At 32.2% G+C, this 20972-nt stretch overlaps 2 protein-coding genes and 1 long non-coding RNA gene across 3 annotated transcripts; 2 read left to right on the top strand and 1 right to left on the bottom strand.

Annotated features, from left to right (window-relative positions):
- The first annotated feature begins 1451 nt into the window (after positions 1–1451).
- LOC110281293 (uncharacterized) lies at positions 1452–3092 on the top strand. The gene is made up of 3 exons (XR_002376011.2): positions 1452–1522; positions 2734–2774; positions 2942–3092. It is a non-coding gene; the product is annotated as an uncharacterized LOC110281293 (long non-coding RNA).
- On the bottom strand, positions 2049–12498 carry LOC107490360 (kinesin-like protein KIN-14K). Its single transcript, XM_021143082.2, has 19 exons — positions 12403–12498; positions 9386–9586; positions 8692–8849; positions 8486–8596; positions 7887–8085; positions 7225–7352; positions 7037–7120; positions 6789–6866; positions 6606–6698; positions 4787–6520; positions 4616–4697; positions 4423–4518; positions 4164–4340; positions 3894–4000; positions 3605–3783; positions 3333–3497; positions 2999–3252; positions 2684–2847; positions 2049–2093 (listed from the first exon to the last, which is right to left on the bottom strand). The coding sequence occupies exons 2-19, from the start codon at positions 9480–9482 to the stop codon at positions 2049–2051; spliced, it is 3951 nt and encodes a 1316-aa protein (XP_020998741.1). The 5' UTR covers positions 9483–9586; positions 12403–12498.
- Positions 12499–16440: 3942 nt separating this feature from the next.
- LOC127747676 (uncharacterized) lies at positions 16441–20366 on the top strand. Its single transcript, XM_052261821.1, has 6 exons — positions 16441–16636; positions 16880–17145; positions 19072–19338; positions 19667–19739; positions 19826–20053; positions 20104–20366. The coding sequence occupies exons 1-6, from the start codon at positions 16441–16443 to the stop codon at positions 20364–20366; spliced, it is 1293 nt and encodes a 430-aa protein (XP_052117781.1).
- The last annotated feature ends 606 nt before the right edge of the window (positions 20367–20972 follow it).

Below are 20972 nucleotides of genomic sequence, written 5' to 3'. Positions count from 1 at the left end.
TCGTTTTTTCAAATTCTACATTTTTCATTTGCAAAGGAAATAAAGCCAAATAAAATTATATCTTATTTGCAATGTAAAAAAGATATAAATAATCTTAATTGATTTATATTATAAACCAAATATGTAAAAAGTTGGAAATTGGTAAATATGTTATAAATTATTTATATCTATAAATAAAATATTTAAATTATTTATTTAAAAAGAAATCCTAGAAAAGGAGAAGTAAAACAAAATACATTTTCTTATACTTTCCCTGATTTTGTGTATCCATGAATAATTTTATATCACCTAAGATATCAACATCAATTGGTAGAAACATGTGTTTGTTACTTGCTTTGTTTTGATGTTAAGGAGGAGGTTGAGACGGTGGCGGCTTGTATAGTGGTCTTATGTGTTTGTTTGGTGGTTGATGTGACTCATCATCATATCAAAATATTTCCATGCTTCAAGATTATATTTAATAAGTTTTTGAGAAACCTTCATAAAATGTTTTTTACTGAGTATAATTTCTAAAAATAAATACAAAGAGTAAATGAAAATATTTTTTATTTTTATTAAATATCTTTTAAAATATTTAAATATTTATTATTTAATTTATTTTAATAATAAATAAATTTTTAAATAAAATTCAAATAGAGAGTAAAAAATTAAAAAAACATATTTTTTTTTAAATATTAGTACAAATGAATAGGGACCATCTAAGCTGAATTGAGAAGTTACGTGGTGGTTTCTGCTTTTGATGTTTTTTGGGGTGGAGCTACAGCTACTTGTGCTGGCTTACACCGTTTGCCAAGTTGTAACAAGGAACATTGTTTGCGCCTACGGAATGGGGAATGAAATTTTGCATGAAAACGACTTTCACCGAAAGCAGGAAAATTTGGATTTGAATAATCTAATCTACATTTTCTTTCATAAGGACACGATATTATCATTATCATGTTATTGAAAAGGGAGATGCAAACTAGAAAGTAGCAACTAGGTGTAAAGGATATTGCCTAATTTGACTTAATTCCCGTGATGATAGTGAAAGGTCAATTTGTCAAATGGCATGGAAGAGTGTATTTTATTTGTTTTTATTTCTTTTTTCTCTTTCAAGAAGGGAATACTTGCAAGGAACAAATGATTTTGAAAGGAATTAGCATTAGGCATTATTTGTTTTATTCTCAAATTATTCATTTCTTTTGGCATGCTCTATGTTATTATGATAAACTGGTTTATTATTCTAATAGATTAATAATAATATATTTGATCAATTGCCTCAGAAAGATTCATAATTGATAGATGTTACAACTTACAATGTCTAAAATTATTACAATATTCACAAAAAGGTCACAATGCTAAAAATAAGTGTTGAGTAATTGACAAAAAAAGAAAAAAAAATCCTATTTACATGAATGGATACGTGTATTTTACACAGGTGTAAAATGGTATGAAACTGCAACTCTTGTGAAAATGGATCCTCTCAGCTGAGATTCTGATTTTAACATAACCCCTACTTTATGCTACTGCTTTGGAGCTACAGGTTGGTCTTTACAAAAGCTACTTTTTTTAAATACCTGAAATGAAAATTTGTGAACAAAGTTGACACATTTATCAACAGAGTTTCTAAGTTGAAGTAATAGAAAAATTTTCTTATGATTTAATTTTAATGTCTGTCAGTATAAAGCAGTTGTACACATACATCCAATTATATAATACCACGACAGCAAAAATAACCACTTTTCACATCAACCACATGAATTGTCATTTAAGAGAATGAATGTAATTGGCCAATTGTGTAAAACGTATTATACTATCAGTATATTAAACTTAAACTATTTTCTTATTAATAATATGTAGCACCCAAGCAATACTTACTTCTCTGCATAGTATCTAATGATTTTATGCCTTCAATGAGAGTGGAAGTTTCAGAGGATCCATAAGTTTTTTGTACAAGAAGAATATCATTGTCACAAATGCTACTTAATCAAAATCTGCATCAGAAAATAATAAACTCATTTAAGATGGTTATTACTTCAGCTTTTATGGTTTGATTTCTCTGAATAATTCTACTCCTCATCTTTTGACAAAATAGTGTCCCTTAGAGAAGCCACCTGCACAAGATGAAAAAAAATTAGTCACTGTTATTCTTTCTAGAGCGCCCAAAGGTGCACAAAGGAAAAAAAGAGTTTCAAATGGTCTAGATGACTCTCTTGATAAGTTCATAAACCAATGTAATCATTTCAAACAGTGTCATTCATTGGAGAATGTATATATGTTTTCATGTGATGACATTTTTATGTGACAACATTTATATATAGCCATGGATGGATTAAACATCATACAAGGCAAAATGATGCTAACCCAGGCTTGGTTGCTTCACATCAAAGTCAAACTAGTCATCTTTTATACACATATTTATAAAGTGTAACATGGACAGATAAAGAAGCATCACAACGGATCCCACTGAACTTAGGCTTAGGGAGGTTAATATGATTCACCATAATTTTTATTGCTTGATTTCAGTGGTTTATAATTGGAGATGTTGTTTATAATGGCTTGAATAGTTTTGTGAGCTTCTGCTTCCAAAGTATACAATGAAAGTAGACGAAAATCAATACTAAATTAATTGAAAGGCTTGTGATGCATTCATAAGATGATGGAAGGTATGTATAGGTAATAAACTAATAATCAAGTTAAGCACCTGCTCCATTAATTCTCTGACATCTTTCCCATCTTTGGTACTTTTTGCAGCTCCTAACTCAATACCAGAAACTCTCTCAGCAAACTTCAAGGTACTTAGAGATTCCGAATATGACTTTACATCTGAATTGATTTGTACCAACATGAGTGTCTTTGCATGACCACCTGTGCAGTAAAATCGAAGTCATCAATTGTAACCACAAGAGATTATAAAATGTAAAGCCATGAAGTAACTTGAGGAATTTTTTTCTACTTTCAGCTGCTACTTGCAAAGCAAGGCCTGTAGAAATTAAGAAATGAAGAACGATGATTTTACCAAGGGAAGATTGCAGAAGTTGAGTAAGCTTGCTATTTCTGTATGGCACATGAGCATTCTTTTGAGCAAGAGCAAAGATGACATCTCCAAGAGCAGATAGTGATTTGTTGATATGCTGTGCTTCCTTAAGTCGATCACCAGTCACTTCAGACCGATCTACCCTCTCACTTCCAGCCAAATCAACCAAATGAAGGTTGCCTTGAAGAGTAGAACCAGACTTCATGTCTACTCCACGAACATTAATCGATACCACACTGTCCACATAAGTACATTGAGTTTCACCATACTAGAAAGTTCTCAATGTTTGATGCCAAGGAAAGGAGAAATAAAAAACCTGTGAGAACGGCTACTTCTTTCATTCATAGAAGTTGCACTTTTGGCTCTATTTTTCAGGCCAATGTCCATCAGCTTTATGACATCCGCGGTTGATTTTACAAGTTGCATGCTAGCATCAGGTACTGCTAAGCCATTTGGTTGGGAGTGAGTCAATATCCCAACCGTGTGCAAATGAAGGAAACCATGTAAGGAAGAAAAAAAACAAATAAAAATTATCAACTACAAGTTCATGCAAAGAATAAAATTCCACATATTAATAGAAAAGGATATTTTTTTGGAGTAGATTCAGACGTCAACAGATCTCGCACTTGTTCATTGTATATTTCAATCACTTGAACCCCAATTTCATAGGAAATGGTGCTCTGTCTGGTAGTTGCTATGCTGAAAAGGTCATTCAAAGCTCGATAGTTAACACCAACACTCTCAGCTGTTGCACCATTTGGACCACTCTGACGAAAAAGCATAAGAACAAAGACAAAATGAAATCTTATATCATGATGAATTTATTTGACTAGCATGGTGCAATAAGATGAAAATCACTATGTGCATAAGGCCATACCATTGTGTAAGTTTTCCCAGAACCAGTTTGGCCATAAGCAAATATGCATACGTTGTACCCGTCGAGTACTGATCGTATAAAGGCTTGAATGTCATTGTATACATCAGCTGCATCACTCGGAGTTGAATAGTATAAATTAGTGCAGCATCATTGGTGTTAACATAAACAAATAGGAAGAAACTGGATAGAGGTATTGTTATGATGCCAAAATACTCATCAATCAGAAGCTAGGTGGTAACTAAAGGGCAATATAAAAGATTAGAAATAAACCTTGAGTTGCAGTTGGACCAAAGACCTTGTTAAACTTAAATGTTCTAAGGGCTTCTTTCCCTTGTTTGGAAGGATTTGCCACAACCAACTCGGTTTCACCATAGTGTTCCACAATAGATTGTTTCTCCTTTTGTCCTGGGAGAAATGGTCTAACTCTGCAATATACTCTAATATTTCCTATATCATAGAAAAGTTTTGTGTGAATTCACAATACACGTCCATCATTTAATTTTTATTGTACAAATACTAATGGTGTCACCTTTTAATTCTTGAATGTCATTGAACATCTTCCGATTTTCCGCAAGAACTACCTGATAGTTCTCAGCTGCATCTACCAATGGTTTAAGATTTACACCTACACAAGTTACAACAAAATGATCAGATAGTGCTTATCCCATATAGATAAAAAAAAATGGAGGGGATTTTAAAATGAGATTAGTAACAAAGCTTACCTAATCGCTTAAACTCTTCTGCATAAAATGGTTGCTCATTTAGCACATGCTGCTTAACAGTTTCCCAAGACAATTTCAAGACCTGGATTTTTGAAAATTAGATTAAGTAAGATTTGAAATGATGTAAATAAATAAATAAAAAAACTGACATTAACACATCTGTAATTTTACCTTGATCGAACTAAGCTGAAAAGTTGTAGCTTTCTGAAATTGGATAACTTTTAGGTTCCACTTTTGATATTCGGACTCATAAGAGGCCTCATTCTCTCTAATCTTATTACTTAATGATTCCAACTGATGCTCATATTCTTGTGACTTCTCTTTCAGTTCTCCTTTAGCACCCTTGATTTCTGCTTCCAACTGTGAGCACTGTAAATCATATGTTTTCTTTGTTGTTTCTAGATCTTTCGTCAGCCTAGCAATATCTTGGTTACTATTTTTCAATGCCTCTTCTAATTCTTGCTTCTTTGTCGAAAGTTCTGCATTTTTCTCTTCTAGATCATTCACCTGTTTAGTAACATCTTGATTATCTTTTTTCAATGTTTCTATTTCTTGTTTCAATGCTGAAATTTCCATGGTTTTATTCTCAAGATCTTTCTTCAGCTTAGCAATATCTTGGTTACCATTTTTCAGCGTTTCTTCTAATTCTCGTTTCTTTGTTGAAAGTTCTGAATTTTTATTTTCTAGGTCCTTCACAAGCTTAGTAACATCTTGATTATCTTTTTTCAATGTTTCTATTTCTTGCTTCGATGCCGAAATTTCTGTTCTTTTATTTTCCAGATCTGTCATCAGCTTAGCAATATCTTGGTTACCATTTTTCAATGTGTCTTCTAGTTCTTGCTTCCTTGTTGAAATTTCAGTGTTTTTATTTTCTAGATCCTTCATCATCCTAGTAACATCTTGGTTATCTTTTTTCAATGTTTCTATTTCTTGCTTCAATGTTGAAATCTCCATGCTTTTATTTTCCAGATCCTTCATCATCCTAGCAACATCTTGGTTATCTTTTTTCAGTGTCTCTATTTCTTGCTTCAATGCTGAAATCTCCAGGCTTTTATTTTCCAGATCCTTCATCAGCCTAGCAATATCTTGGTTATCTTTTTTCAGTGTCTCTATTTCTTGCTTCAATGCTGAAATCTCCAGGCTTTTATTTTCCAGATCCTTCATCAGCCTAGCAATATCTTGGTTACCATTTTTCATTGTGTTTTCTAATTCTTGCTTCTTTGTTGAAATTTCTGCTTTTTTATTTTCTAGATCATTCATCAGCCTAGCAACATCTTGGTTACCTTTTTTCAATGTTTCTATTTCTTGCTTCAATGTTGAAATTTCTGTGCTTTTATTTTCCAAATCTTTCATCAGCCCAGCAACATCTTGATTTCCTTTTCTCAATGCTTCTAGTTCTTGCTTCATCGTTGCAATTTCTATTTTTCTGCTTTCCAGATCTTTTGTCAACCTAGCAACATCCTCGTCATCACTCTTTATTATTCCTACTTCTTGTTTCAAAGCCGAAAATTCCAACCTTTTATTTTCCATCTCTTCCACAACCTTAGTAAGGTCTTGGTTGCCTTTCTTCATTGTTTCTAGCTCTTTCTTCAATGTTGAAATTTCCATGTTTTTATCTTCCATCTCTTTCACAGAGCTAGTAACATCTTGGCTACCTTTCTTCATTATTTCGAGCTCTTGCTTCAATTTTGAAATGTCCATGTTTTTATTTTCCAGCTCTTTCATCAACCGAATTACCTCTTGGTTATCTTCCGACTTTGTCTCCTCTTTAGCCTTTTCAGACTGTATTGATTCAAAAGCCTTCTTTTCTTCCATTTTAGTCACCTCACTCTGTTCCTTTGGCTGCACGATTGCACTCGTAACTGCAGTCTGTTGCTGTTGCCGAATAGGGCTTCGAACCCCAACCTACAAGAAAAAAGTTCTTGATTTTACTAATATACAAAGTGCCTAAGAATCTATAGATAAACTAATTAACAATTTGAGGTAGTACCTCATTGTCTTCCCTTGCTCCAGAAGCAAGAACCTCAAGTACTCTAATTCTTGATTGATACTTTTCTTCGCGAGCCTTAAAAAGATTGTTTTGCTGAAGCCAGAGGGTAAAAACATGATATGAGGAAGCAAACTGAGAAAACCAAAACTATATAGCTCTTAAAATACAATATAAGTGACTCACTGTTTTTATATGATCTGCTTGAGTCGATATGCGCCGCTCAATCTCCTGGACAACTTTTCTCAACAAGACAGCCACGCGCTGAGATGCAATTATATTGTCAGACAAACAATCATTTTCATTCAAAAGGTTTCTCATGCAACTTTTTGTTATAATATGTTTCAAGTCTTTACGGTAAGATAAACACACAATATATACAAGAGCATTGCTGTATAACTTTAACTGCAAAAGCCTTCAAGGCTATACCATACATGGGGTATTTCACTATTTCTTCTTTCAACACTTTCTTCCAAAATAGCGTTCACAACACTCAAAAGTGATTGAGTAGGAGCATTCTGCAAAAGTAGGTGCTGAAAGAAATTAGTGATGCATCAAACCAGCAAAATCATGTAAACAATTGGTCAATATGAAGATGACAAAAAGATTCTTTAGATTTTACATTTAAACTGGTAGATTTCATCAGTTCTGAGATTTTGGCAGCAGGAAGTTCAGCATAGCTTCCATGTTTCATTTGAAACACCTCGTGAAATTTATGACCTACATGGTGTAATAATGCAGCCGATGGCTCTGCAGAAGAGAAACACTATTTAATCTGGTTAAGCACAAAATATGAGATATTTATTTTCATAAGTATAGATGTCCTTAACACAGGCAAAGCTGTAACTTATTAGTTATTACTTTGTTCTTATCAGTTTCTCTTTCATTTTCTTGTTTTATGTGTGAGTACGAGTTTTTAAAGAAAATAATTCCTGAGTTACATGTCAATCATCCTAGTTTGTAAAGATTAAACCTCATTGAGCACTTGTAAAAATTATTTCTTATGGTTTTTACCCTGAATTGTGTTTTCAGTGTCATAATTTGCTTGACGTTTATCTTCTAACTTGGTCTTCCTTGATATGCTCCTGACATATTTCTTTACTATAGCGGAATATATGCAAACAGGGATATCAATAAATTTTATTGTTAATATAACCGTGAGAATGTTAAGGAAACTTCATACTCATGCATATCTCACAATCTCCATATGCATTAACGCATGTGCGCGCACACTCACACACACAAAGGAGGAAGAGGCTGAGTTAGGATCAAAAGTCAGCATACCAGCCATTACCGGACTACGCAAAACACTTTGGAACTTTGATTCTGATGGATTCTTCCTCTGGTCACCCCCATGTGATGAAGGTGAACTCATGATGGATCTGACTTTGGAATTAGTCATAGAAATATTGTCTCCCCAAGCATTCTGTAAACTTTTGGCTCTAAGTGTTAAAAGACAATCCACAACAGACTTCATATGGCCCTGTAATTTAAAAGAGAAGGTGGTAATCAGGGAGAACAAAACTAGTGTAATACATAAGACTGTGAAGGTGCTAGAGAGTCAGTTTCTACAAGAATCTGTTTGAAAGAATTCTATTGAAAATTGTTGCCATTTTATGTTTCTGACTATAGTATTGCTCTAAAATTATGAACCAAAAAATAGATGTAAAAGTGTCTGATATGCTCTATTGATGATTACAGTTTTGGGACTGCCTCTACTGCAAATTAGGGCCTACTTAGTTGTTTTGGTATCCATTTACTGTTTTCACTTTTCCCTTCAGAAAATTTTGAAAACAGAAAATACAGAAAACCAAAAAACAATTAAGCTTTTAGTTTTCATGTATGGACACATTCAAATCCATAAGAAGTCATCTCTCTTATACCTTCTCTAGGTCTGATATTTCAAACTTGGGCATGCCCAATGCATCTATGGCTTTCAGGAATCTCTTAACATTCTCTGACTTTGCTGACGGAGAATTATCAAATTCACTGACCTACAAATAGAAAAAGTAAAACGATTGAGCCAACACAACATAAAAAATCAAGTTGCCAATAAAAGTTGAAACAATAGCAAGGTGAATGTTGTTACCTCACTTACTGAACCAGGTCGTAGCTTGTTCATTATTTGACATAAAATTGTACCATTGTTCAAGCATACTCTTAGCTCATCATCTGTGATATTTACCGGCAAGTTCAACGTTGGAAGAAGACTATTTAGCCACTGGACCAAAAGCATTCGGTGCTTGGCTGAAATTCATTCAAACCGAAGGAGATTAGCATATCAATTAAATGCAACAGAAAATTACTAAGAGGCATATTCAAGATAGGATTTCAAGCAGATGATTTTGTTCTTTATTTCAAAAAGCCTTTCATATTTGGATTTGCGGACATAAAAAGACATCAAATGGGACAAATTGGGATAATCAAAGGCAAACAAATTTTGGTTTGGTTCCATCCTATACATGTTTGAGAGCTGGAGTCCATTTGATGTCACAAAAATGGGTTATTGCTGTAAAATATAGTCCCTTTGGATTTTTATTTGAAGATGCATGTTAAGTTGATCATGCTTGGAGTGAGTCGCGCACCTAACCCACTCATAGATAGGCGTGGTGCCCGCCATGGGCAACTACCAAGGAGTGAGTCAAGCAATATGTTGCGAGTTAAGGAATCACTTTTCTTATTTGAAACATAAAAGAAAACCAAGGAATCATTTTTCTTATTTGAAACATAAAAAAGCACCATTCATTACTCTCAATTCTCAAAGGATAATGCTGTCCCCGTACCTTCAACTTCACCAAAATTGATTCCATTGAAGTTGGCACTTGAAGAGTGGCCCAGATTCCTGGGTTCTGTAGAGTGGTTTTCAGATTGGGGCTTCATCACTTGAGGGTGCACACACCACTTCAGATATCCATGGAGATAATATTTCTAAAACAAGTTCCCATAAGTGTGATCATGTCACACAAGAAAACCCTTGAAACCTGCTGAAATTCATATTAATGACAAATAAAACCAATCAAAATCATTGCCTTTATTGACACTCCAGATTAAATTATGTACATTACATTCAATTCAACGCAACATCATCATTCACAAACCCTTCACACTTCCAGTTTTATTCATTTAACAAAATCCATGCATTAAATTATTTGGAAGAAAGAAAACAGATTCTCGGTGAAAAAGAAAAATTATCCTACATTGTATTCAGATAAATTGTAAAAGAACAGCAAAATTCAGCTGAAATCACAAAGACATTGTGTTTTAAATTCAAGAAAACTAAGAATCCAAAGAACACGTTCCAAATTTGACCAAGCTCATTGTGACTTAAAAGAATGTGGTATAATGCGAATGAGAAGTAAAGAAATTGAAGCGAAGTAATCAAACCTTGAGAGTGGAAACAGTGAGAACCTTGTTGAATCAAAGATTCTTGTTTTGGACGGTAAACTCATCAAGAAATTAAGAAACATGCATTGGAAAATTTTTGTACGTAAAGATGAGTGTGATTATTTATGGAGTGAGAGGGGGTTCCGAGAAGATAGGAGAGCAAAATTCTCTACGTCACAATCGAATTTAGGGAGAAGCTTCAAACATCAAAAATCAATGAATGATTGTTAATGAATGCAATGCACGCATGCAACACCCGCCAAAAAAACGAAACGTTTCGTTGATGCTTGCCACGCGTCCAGGCCCAAAAGAATCATGAATTGGGCCTGGGCCTGGGCCTGGGCCTGCTTCTGATGAATAAATCACATACTCACAATGCTCTAGAAAATAGAAAATACACTTCCGAATTCTGATGATAAATGCACTTGGTTTTTCAAATTGAATATATGATAACTCTAATAGAGATAAAAGGATTGCTTTAACGAAATTCAAGGGATGTTTGAAAGAAAATATAAATTAGGACAATTTACTATAATAATTAATAAATAAACTACTTTATAATATTATCAGATTACACACTATGCAAAACAGATATTAAAATGTATTTTTTTTCATAAATTATGTAAACTATGATAGGAGATTCGTGGTTTATAAATATATTCTAAAAAAAAAAGTATAAACTGCGCGATAGGGGTGTCGCGGTTTATGTGTGAATGAGTAGTGTGTATAAACCGCGATAGGTGAATCACATTACTTTATTGTATATGTATAATTTTTTTATATAAGTTTATGTATTAGTCATTTTACAAACATTTTGTGATGAGTAAAAAATTTTAAGAGTAAAATTATTAAAAAAATAATTTATTTACAATAAAATTAATGTGATTAAGTGTAATTTACTTAGATGTGATTAAAAAATAATTGAATAGTTATGTATCGTAAAAATTGATATTATTGAAGAATAAAATTAAATTTTATTTCTATGTATCATTTTTGTCCCCAACGTGTTCGTCCTATTTAAGTCTCTAACGTTTCAAAATCGTCTCACTTTTGTCACGTCGTCAATTCCTCACAGCAGGACAACATTGAGTCAAGTTTGAAACATTAGGGACTTAAATAGGACGATTCAAACGTTAAGGACAAAAACAATGCTTTACTCTATTATTATGATACTTTTAATGTAGATGTTTATTATATTTAATTAATACTTTATATTTTCATTAAATAATAATATGTAATAAAATAATTAATGGTGAGAGTTATGGTTTTAATTTTTATTTTTTAAAATTATTTTACTAAAATTTTATTAGTTAATTTTTAAGTTTTTGCCAAATAATTAAAACTGATGATGTGGTATCATTACAAAAGAAACATAACTTATATTTAATGTATAAAAAGTTTAGTATTAATTTTTATATAATAAAAATAGATAACTAGATAAATAGATTTTTTTAGATTTCTTTTTTATTATTATATTTTTAACTGCCTTTTGATTCCTCAATAAAATCCATTAATTGCTTGCATTGTTAACAAAAACTCAATAAATACAGATACAAAATATTGCATTATAAAGAATTTTAAATAGGCGACGTAACTAAGAGTAGAAATGAGACCATATCCTATGAGTTTAGATATTAACTCTAGTAGAACTTTATGACAATATTTTGTGGAGAGTTGTGGACATATTCCAATTCAATTGTTATCTCAAAAGGTTTTCAAAGAAATATACTTGATTTAAGGTGAAACTCAAATTCTTATAGATACTATATATTAATGCAAAATATTTTTCAATATTTCTTAGATTTTTCTTTTAACTTTTTTTATAATTTAAAACATGTAGGAAATTGTTGTATATTTTTATGTGTTTCAAATTTCATTTGACACAGAAGAAAATTGTGGAACTATAAAATTTTATATATATTGGAGTGTAATGTTTATTTACTAAAGAAATTCAAGTGCAATGATGATTTTTCACACATATACACGAGTTGTCTTTGTATATTTTTGGTTTCTTATTTTAAACATGACTTAAAAATTATTAAAGATAGTGTCTCACACAATTCGTAATGAATTTGTTCTAATATACTTTTAATTTATTTGTCTACAAAATTTATTCACATTAAAAGTAACTAAAATGTTTGTTTAAAATATATACTTTCCAACTACAAATAGTACATTAAAATTATTCACAAAATATTCTTATAAATAAGACTTTACTAGTTTATACCTTTTTTATTCAACTCTCAACACTATCAAGACTTAAACCAGCGAAGAAGAGAACAAGCCCCAGCTCATAATCATCCAAAAACAAAATGAAAAAAAAAAAGAAAAAGAAAAATACAGACACACCTTCATCAAATCAATATTCAATAACACATTTACTGAAGATTGATTAGTAATAAATTAAAATAATTACCGTGCCAAAGTGGAGCTTCAACTTTCAATTGGCTATCTCCTTAATTTCTCATTCCAGTGTTCTTACTTTAGCTTCCTTTTTGTTGAAGAGTTGTAATGCTATCTAACAACTTAGCTTCATCGATATTTGATGTTGTATATTACTTGCTTGCTTGTTTGCTTTATTGCAAGAAACTTCCCTTTTTGTACTCTCCTTGTCTCCATGTTTTCATCATGAAGGTAACTCTCCATCTCAATAATCATTTCATGTTTTTGTATTTTTTTTAATCTATCTCAATTAATTAAAGAATCAGTCTGTGGGCCAATATATTTTTACTAAATTTTAATTAAGTCATTATATATAATTTTTTAATGGTCTTTACACTATTTTTAATTTTATAATTAGGTCTTTCTTAGTATATATAAAAAATATTAGAGTTAATTAAAAATTTCTTCGTAAATAGAAGATATTAATAATTAAACTAATCGTTGCTTGACTGTTTAAGACATTATTATCTTAGGGCGGGCTTGCTAATGCTTATTCTAGAAGTTTTTGATAAATTAAAAAATTAGATATATTTTAAAAATAACAAGTCTAATATAACTTAATATTTAATGATTTTTTAATTTAAAAATGACTCTTAAACTATATTCATCTCTATTATAATCATTTTAAAATTAGAAGAAATTTTATCAAATATTATTATTGTAGTTTGTATTTATTGAAAGTAGCTTCTATTTTAAATCTAGTATTATTGCCAAATTTTTTAAAGAACAAAACATAAATAATTTTGAGCAAGTCTCTAAAAAAAGGCATAAACTCACTTGCAGTCGACTGCAGGTGAAGTTGCTTCTGGATGACTGACACGTGTTACTATATGGTTTAAAAAAAATCGGTTTATTTTATATAAATGGTTTATTTAAAAAAATCAATTTTAAATTGGACCAAGCAGTTACTTTTATTCCCTTCTTCTTCGTTTTGCACGTAAAATTCGTTCTCTTTCAATCTTTTTTCAGAATTAATATGAAACTTTCAATTAGGTTCCTTTTATTTATATTTCTTAATCAAATTTATTATTTCAAATGTATTTCTTAATTTATATTTTTATTCATTCCTCTGTGAATGATGAAAATTATTTAATAAATACGTACATATTTATGTTCAATTATTTAAGGAGACCAAATTAATATTTTGATTAGATGCTTTTGTTCTATTGAAAATAAATAAATTCTAGTTGATAAGTAAAAACACAAAAATGTGCATAACAGTGAAATCATAATTTCTAGACAAGTAAATTATAGTCTTATTATCTTAAAAAAATAATTTATTTATAGAATAATATTGAAAAATCAACAATAATTTGCATGAAAATAGTTTATTAGTAAAATAAAAGTTAATTGATTGATTACCATAAAATTTAATTTAACGATAAATTTGCAATTGAACATATTTTTACAGCTTAATTTAAAATCTGTTTATAGCTTAATTTAAAAGCAACTGAAAATGTAAGTTATGGGAAACAAAACAAAACTCATCAAGAAAATAGAAATAGAGACACAAAAAAAGGACAGATGATATCATTTATGTCATTCCTATAAAAAAACCGTGAATTTTGTTTCTTTTTCAGAATACTAAATTTTACTTTTTCAAACAATTTGTATACATGTATTTGACAAAAATTAAATAAAAAAGTTTCAGATAAATTTAAAAGAAAATAGAAATAGAGACACAAAAAAAGGACAGATGATATCATTTATGTCATTCCTATAAAAAAACCGTGAATTTTGTTTCTTTTTCAGAATACTAAATTTTACTTTTTCAAACAATTTGTATACATGTATTTGACAAAAATTAAATAAAAAAAAGTTTCAGATAAATTTAAAGAAAAATTGGTCAATATGAATGAAGAAAAAGAACATATCAAATTCATCTGTTAGGAATTTAGGAATAACACGCAAAAAGAATTTAAATTATTTTAAAAGTAGTTATTTGATCTATTCAAATCGGTTTTTTTAAATAAACCATTTATATAAAATAAATCGATTTTTTTTAAACCATACAATAACACGTGTCAACAATCTAGAAGCAACTTCACCTGCAGTCGACTGCAGGTGAGTTTCCACCCTAAAAAAAATAAAATAGCGAATACGTTCTCAAGAAAAAAATTACAAAGTAAGTCTTTTTGAAAGCTTAAATAGTTAGAGTTATACAGATGTGCGAAAAAATTGTAATGTTAGATACGATTTGTTCTTCTATCAAGGACAAATTTATCATAATCATTCTTCGGTGTCTTTATTTTTTTTTATCTCATGGTGGTCTGTAAGTCCAATGCAAAATTTTTTAAAAAACTTAGTATTGTTTAAAAAAAAAACTATAAGTTCATAGTAAAATTTTTCAAATATCTACTGAATAATCTTTAAAAGTGACAACAATATTAGACTCTGTTACCTAAATTAATTAGTCATATATAATAGTAATCAAATTAGTCAGTTAAAAAGTGCTAAGGTGGAATACCAACTAGATAATTAATTATGTAACTTAGTTTAGGAGCTAGTATATATAGCTGGAAATGTAATATTGTTGGAACCCTTTTGCAATCAGAATGTGAGATGCAGGAGTGATGAAGTTATAGCAGTTGCACATATCCTCTTCTGCATCAAGTTTTGTGAGGTTCTATTCTTCCATTTTTTTAAACTCACTAATTTTAACATTGTACGGTGAACGTGGAAGGAAAATCACAGTGAATAGTCGAGGAACTTCGAAAGAAGTTCATAGAACAAACTCTTGATTCTCTTCTTCTTGTGAATTCGTTTTTCCTTTAAAATTCTTCGATTCTTTCTTCTCCGTCTTCTTCTTCGTTCTTCTCATCTAAATTCTTGTCCTCTTCCTTCGAACTCAATCGATAGAGATTGATGAGATTTGTGTTGTCGTGCACCGATTCAGCATAGACAAACATTTCCGATCAGCGAGATCGAGGGAGGAAGCTCTTTGAATCTGCATCAACAAGATTCATTGATTCGAATCTCAAATTAGGGTTTGCGATTAAGAAGCGATGGAACTTCAAACAAATTTGTCATTCTCTTCAGTAGATATACAGGCATTAGTTACATTGGTGAATCAAATCAATATGATAAATCAGTCAAACACAAACAAAGTTCAGACAAATCCAGCATTAGACCCGATGAGTCCTTATTTTTTACATCCTGGGAAAATCCAGGATCAACCATAGTTACAATTACCTTGGTAGGAAATAATTTTCAAAAATGGGAAAGAGACATGTGGAGAGCGCTGAAATCTAAAAACAAGATAAAATTTGTTGATGGCTCAATCCAAAGGGTGGCAGAGGATGATGTGTTGTTTGAAGCGTGGGACCATTGCAATACACACATTTTTTTTGGATTAATCATTCTTTAAGCCCTGAAATTGCTCAAAGCGTCATGTGGATAAACTCATTTGAGAAATTGTGGAAAGAATTAAGGTACATATACAATAATGATGATGTGTATAGGATAGCAGAATTGGAAGAAGAATTGTTTGCAACTAAGCAAGGAGATGCGTCAGTGACTACCTACTACACCAAGCTCAAGTCGATTTAGGAGGAGTTGAAGAATCTGCGGCCAATCCCGAGCTGCTCAAGGTGTCCTGGAAAGTGTAATTGTGAATTAAGCATAATGAGAGGTTACAAAGAAGAATCAGGGACAGTGAGGTTCCTAAGAGGTCTAAATGAGCATTTTTCAACTACAAGGTCTCAGATTATGTTATCGAAGCCATTACCCAAGGTGGATGCAGTGTTTGCCTCTCTTTTACAATAAGAAAGACAGTTGAACATGAATGAAGGAATAGAGAAGAAGGCGCTGCTAGTCAATTCCAGAAATGATGTCAGTAATGGAAGCATAAGGGGAAGAGGTAGAGGCAGAGGAGGAAAGAGGAGGCTATGGAAATAATGCGAAAGCTGGACGAGGATCCAAACAATGTACATACTATGGCAAGAATGGCCACTTGGCAGACACATGCTACAAAAAGCATGACTTTCTCCCTCATTTCAAGAATAATAGAGCCATGATCAACAATATGGTTGCTGAAGAGAACAATGATGAAGTAAATAACCAATCTCAAAGGGAAGAATTTGATAAATCTGAGCCATATTTCACTTTAGAGCAAAGAGAGGCATTGTTAGCTCTCCTAAACCAACAGGATGCACACCCAACGCATAGCATAAACCAAATTGTTACCACAACTTTTCCATCAAACCAAGGTATCTCTTATATAATGTCAATTTTAGTTTTTAGTCCCAAATCCTGGGTCATCGATTTAGGAGCAACCAATCATGTTTCATATATTAAAAATTCATTTCAAAAACCACATCCGATTCAACCTGTGTTAGTTAGCATGCCTGATGGCACAAACACACTAGTCAATACTGCAGGCATGGTTGTGTTCTCTGATTAATTTTATTTGCTGAATGTCATTCCAAACTTTAAATTCAGTTTGATATCAGTATCAAAACTAACAGCAGATTTAAAATGCAAACTGATCTTTGAAGAAAATGAGTGTGAAATCCAGGACAAGACTACCATGAGAACAATTGGTGTAGCTGAACAACGGAGAGGACTCTATGCTTTTGAAGACCTAACACCTATTCAAACTACATCACAAGCTACATCCATATCTTTAGCATCTACACTGTCTGCACAGCATACACAAATAGCGCATTGTGAACTATGGCATCTTAGATTAGGATATCTGCCAAATGATAAGATTGCTGTTATGAAAAAAAATACAAAAACTTAGATTTTTCAATTTGTAATAAGCCTTGTGATTTTTTCCATTATGCAAAGCAAAAGCGGTTGCCATTTATGACAAGAATCTCTAAGAGCATGAATATCTTTGATATTGTACACATTAATATTTGAGTCCCGTCAATATCATTTCTATTTCGGGTTTTAAATATTTTTTTACTATTGTGGATGACAAAAGTCGATTCACTTGGTTATATTTTATGAAATTAAAAAGTGAAGCTAGTGAATTACTCAAGAATTTTGTCAAAATGATTGAAACTCAATTTGGAATGACAATTAAAAAATTCCGAACTGATAATGAACATGAATTTAAATTGAATAAATTCTATGCATCCAAAGGCATCATCTACCAAACCACTTGTGTAGAAACTCCCCAACAAAATGGCATTGTAGAAAGGAAACATCAACATATTTAGAAGCTGCTAGAGCCTTGATGTTTCATTCTAACATGCCAAAGAAATTTTAGAATTTTGTAGTAAGACATTCAGTTCATTTCATCAATAGAATTCCCAATGTCTTATTGAAAAATCACTCTCTATGAGATTTTAAAAGGAAAACAACCTGACATATCTTACCTTAAAGTGTTTGGATGCCTAGGATTTGTTTCAACAAAATTAGCACATAGATCAAAATTAGAACAAAAGACAGTCAAATGTGTACATTTGGATATTAAAAAAGGTGTTAAGGGATATATTTTATATGATACAACAAGTAGAAATATATTAATTTCAAGGGATGTATTTTTTTATGAAAATATATTTTCATTTTCATTAGAAAGTTCAAAAACAAATGACACTATCACAAGTTCTGCACCATCCACATTACACAATTATGCATTTGATGATCCATTCCCTGGATCTCATAGTAGCATTAATTTTCATGCATTACTATCACCTAATTAATTAGTTCCAATATATCATCATGAGCATGACATATTTGAATGCTTACCTGCATCCGTAAGGTTGAATAATTCACCATTCATTAGTGCTGCATCTGAGACATCTCAGGTTATTAAGAAATCTACAAGAGATAGAGAACATCCTGTATATTTAGAGAATTATCATTGCATGCCTACTGTGTCAGTAGGGCTGGCAATGGGTAGGGTAGGGTAGGGTTTGGACCCTACCCTAACCCTACCCGCGGGTTACAAATTTTATTAAAACTCTACCCTATCATATTCGCGGGTCGAAAATCTCTCAACCCTAACTCTATTCGCGCCCTAAAATTCTAAACCCTACCCTACCCTACCCTACCCGTAGAAATATCAAATTTTTTCAAAGTAAATATAAAATTCAATCATTTCGAATTTTATACTATTAATAACATAAAAAATAAAAAACTAATACTCTAAAATACTAAATTAACTAACTAGTTTTAGTGGTTGTTCACTTATTATAAGTCATTACTTAAGGGAGGTTGTGGGTTCAACTTTCACTTCCTTTACTATATACCTAATTTTTATAAAATATGTGTTATATATAAGGTGCGGGTAGGGTAGGGGTATACCCTAAACCCGTACCCTACCCTACCCGCAGGCATACCCGGACCGTACCCTACCTTATCTGAATGGGTTGGACTGGGTTGGGTACCCGCAGATAGGGTATGAATTGCCAGCCCTATGTGTCAGTGGATTCATACACCAATTGTTCTTCAAATTCAGATCTTAATTCACATGAATCTCATCAATTTTTCTTTGAAAATTTTGAAAACATGCTACATGAGCAAACAACAAATTTTTTTATCAGTCCATAATTATATTTTTGAGTCAGAATCACCTTTTTTCATTCTTTCCATTGATGCTTCTACTATTTTATCTACCACACACACTTCTCAACCTAAACACAAATAGCCAAAATGCTATGCTGAGGCCATCTGTGATCCTAGTTGGCAGAAGGCTATTAATTCTGAACTGACTGTTCTAAGAGAAAATAGAACTTGGACTCTTACCAAACTTCCTAATGGGAAGAAAGCTGTGGAGTGCAAATGGGTCTTTAAGCTAAAACTGAAGTCTGATGGTTTAGTTGATCGTCACAAGGCCAGGCTGGTTGCTCAGGGATTTATCAAAACTACTGGGGTAGATTATTTTGAGACATATAGTCCTATGGTAAAGATGAACACCTTCCCAAATTCACATGACTATTGCTACAGTGAGGGGCTGGTTCGTCTATCAATTGGACGTCAACACAGCTTTTTTGCATGGTGAATTAGCTGAGGAAGTGTATATGCGCCCACCACAAGGACTTGCTCTGCCTTCACCAGACTTGGTTTGCAAATTAGATCATTTTCTTTATGGCTTGAAGCAAGCCAGCAGATAATAGAATACCAAGTTGTGCACCACTCTGCTCAATGCTGAATTTTCTCAATCAAGACATGATTATAGTCTCTTAACCAAGTCATCTAATGGCAGATTCACTGCTATTTTAGTTTATGTAGATGATTTAATATTGGCTGGAGATGATTTGAATGAAATTACCTTCTTCAAACAGCACCTGCATGACCTCTTCAAGATCAAGGACATTGGGGAGTTACAATTCTTTTTGGAGTTAGAGGTAGTTCGAAGTAAGAGGGGGATTGCAAAGCAGTGTCAACTCCAATGGAATATACCATCAAACTAACAAAGAGTACTGAAACTTTTCTAAACTCAGTGTCAGAGTATAGAAGACTAGTTGGAAGATTGTTATATCTAACCAACACAAGACCAGATATAGGATATGCAGTTGGAAGACTAAGCCAATTTTTAGAATGTGCTACTGACAAGCACTTTGAAGCAGCCATAAGGGTACTCAAGTATCTCAAGAATGAGCCAGCATTGAGATTGATGTTCTCATCTCAAACAGATTTAGAGCCCACTGGTTTTTCGGACAGCGACTGGGGTACATGCTCAGACACTAGAAGATCTATATTGGGCTATTTTTCTTCATAGGAACAGCTATTGTATCATGGAAAAGTAAGAAGCGAAATATAGTGGCAATGTCATTGTGTGAAGTAGAATATAGGGCTCTTGCCATGGCTACTAGGGAAGCACAATGGATTACTTACATTCTAGAAGACATGCAAGTAAAGCTGGATAAATCGATTGCAGTATACTGTGACAGCCAATCAGCACTACACATTGCGGCCAATCTGGTGTTTCATGAGAGAACTAAGCACATAGATATGGATTGTCATGTAGTGAAGGATAAATGACAAGAACAAGTAATCAAGTTGCTACCAATCACCACGACTAACCAAACAGCTGATGTGCTAACTAAGGAATTGGCTCCCACTATGTCACCGATTCTGGTTTGAGACGGGGTGTTACCTAAACCAATTCTTCATGTATAATAGTAGTCAAATTAGTCCGTTAGAGAATGTTGAGGTGGAATACCAACTAGATAATTAGTTGTGCAACTTGGTTTAGGAGCTAGTATATATAGTTGAAAATGTAATATTGTTGGGAATTTTTTGCAATCAGAATATGAGATGCGGAAGTGATAGAGGTGTAGCAATTGCACATACCCTCCTCTGTATCAAGCTTCGTGAGGTTCTTTCCTTCCATTTTTCTTTGAACTCACTAATTTTAACAGACTCACCCCTTGTATTATTTCATATTTTCAATTCTTTTGGCGGAATCAATGTGATTGGGCTGAAAAGATAATGCAATGGATTTTGTATAGAAAAAAATTGAAGTAGTAATGGATTCTTTTGACAAAGAAAAAAGGTAATGAATTTCATGCGACAAAAAGAAGCGAATTTGCAGAAGATGGAAGATTTGTAGGTCTCTCATCAAGCTACACCAGAATTCATATCTCA

The sequence above is a fragment of the Arachis duranensis genome, chromosome 5 (assembly GCF_000817695.3).
Source record: "Arachis duranensis cultivar V14167 chromosome 5, aradu.V14167.gnm2.J7QH, whole genome shotgun sequence".
Lineage (NCBI taxonomy): Eukaryota > Viridiplantae > Streptophyta > Magnoliopsida > Fabales > Fabaceae > Arachis > Arachis duranensis.
This window is presented reverse-complemented; position numbering and strand designations above follow the sequence as displayed.

Excerpts from the sequence above, each read along its gene's own strand:
- LOC107490360 (XM_021143082.2), bottom strand. The coding sequence starts at position 9,482 with ATGAAGCCCCAATCTGAAAACCACTCTACAGAACCCAGGAATCTGGGC. Across the intron at positions 8,086-8,485 it reads AAATATCAGACCTAGAGAAG|GGCCATATGAAGTCTGTTGT; the intron begins GTATAAGAGAGA and ends TTTAAATTACAG. Across the intron at positions 4,519-4,615 it reads AGAAGAGTTTAAGCGATTAG|GTGTAAATCTTAAACCATTG; the intron begins GTAAGCTTTGTT and ends TAACTTGTGTAG.
- LOC127747676 (XM_052261821.1), top strand. The coding sequence starts at position 16,441 with ATGATCAACAATATGGTTGCTGAAGAGAACAATGATGAAGTAAATAAC. Across the intron at positions 16,637-16,879 it reads AACTTTTCCATCAAACCAAG|TATCAAAACTAACAGCAGAT; the intron begins GTATCTCTTATA and ends GTTTGATATCAG. Across the intron at positions 19,740-19,825 it reads GGAGTTAGAGGTAGTTCGAA|TGTCAGAGTATAGAAGACTA; the intron begins GTAAGAGGGGGA and ends TTCTAAACTCAG.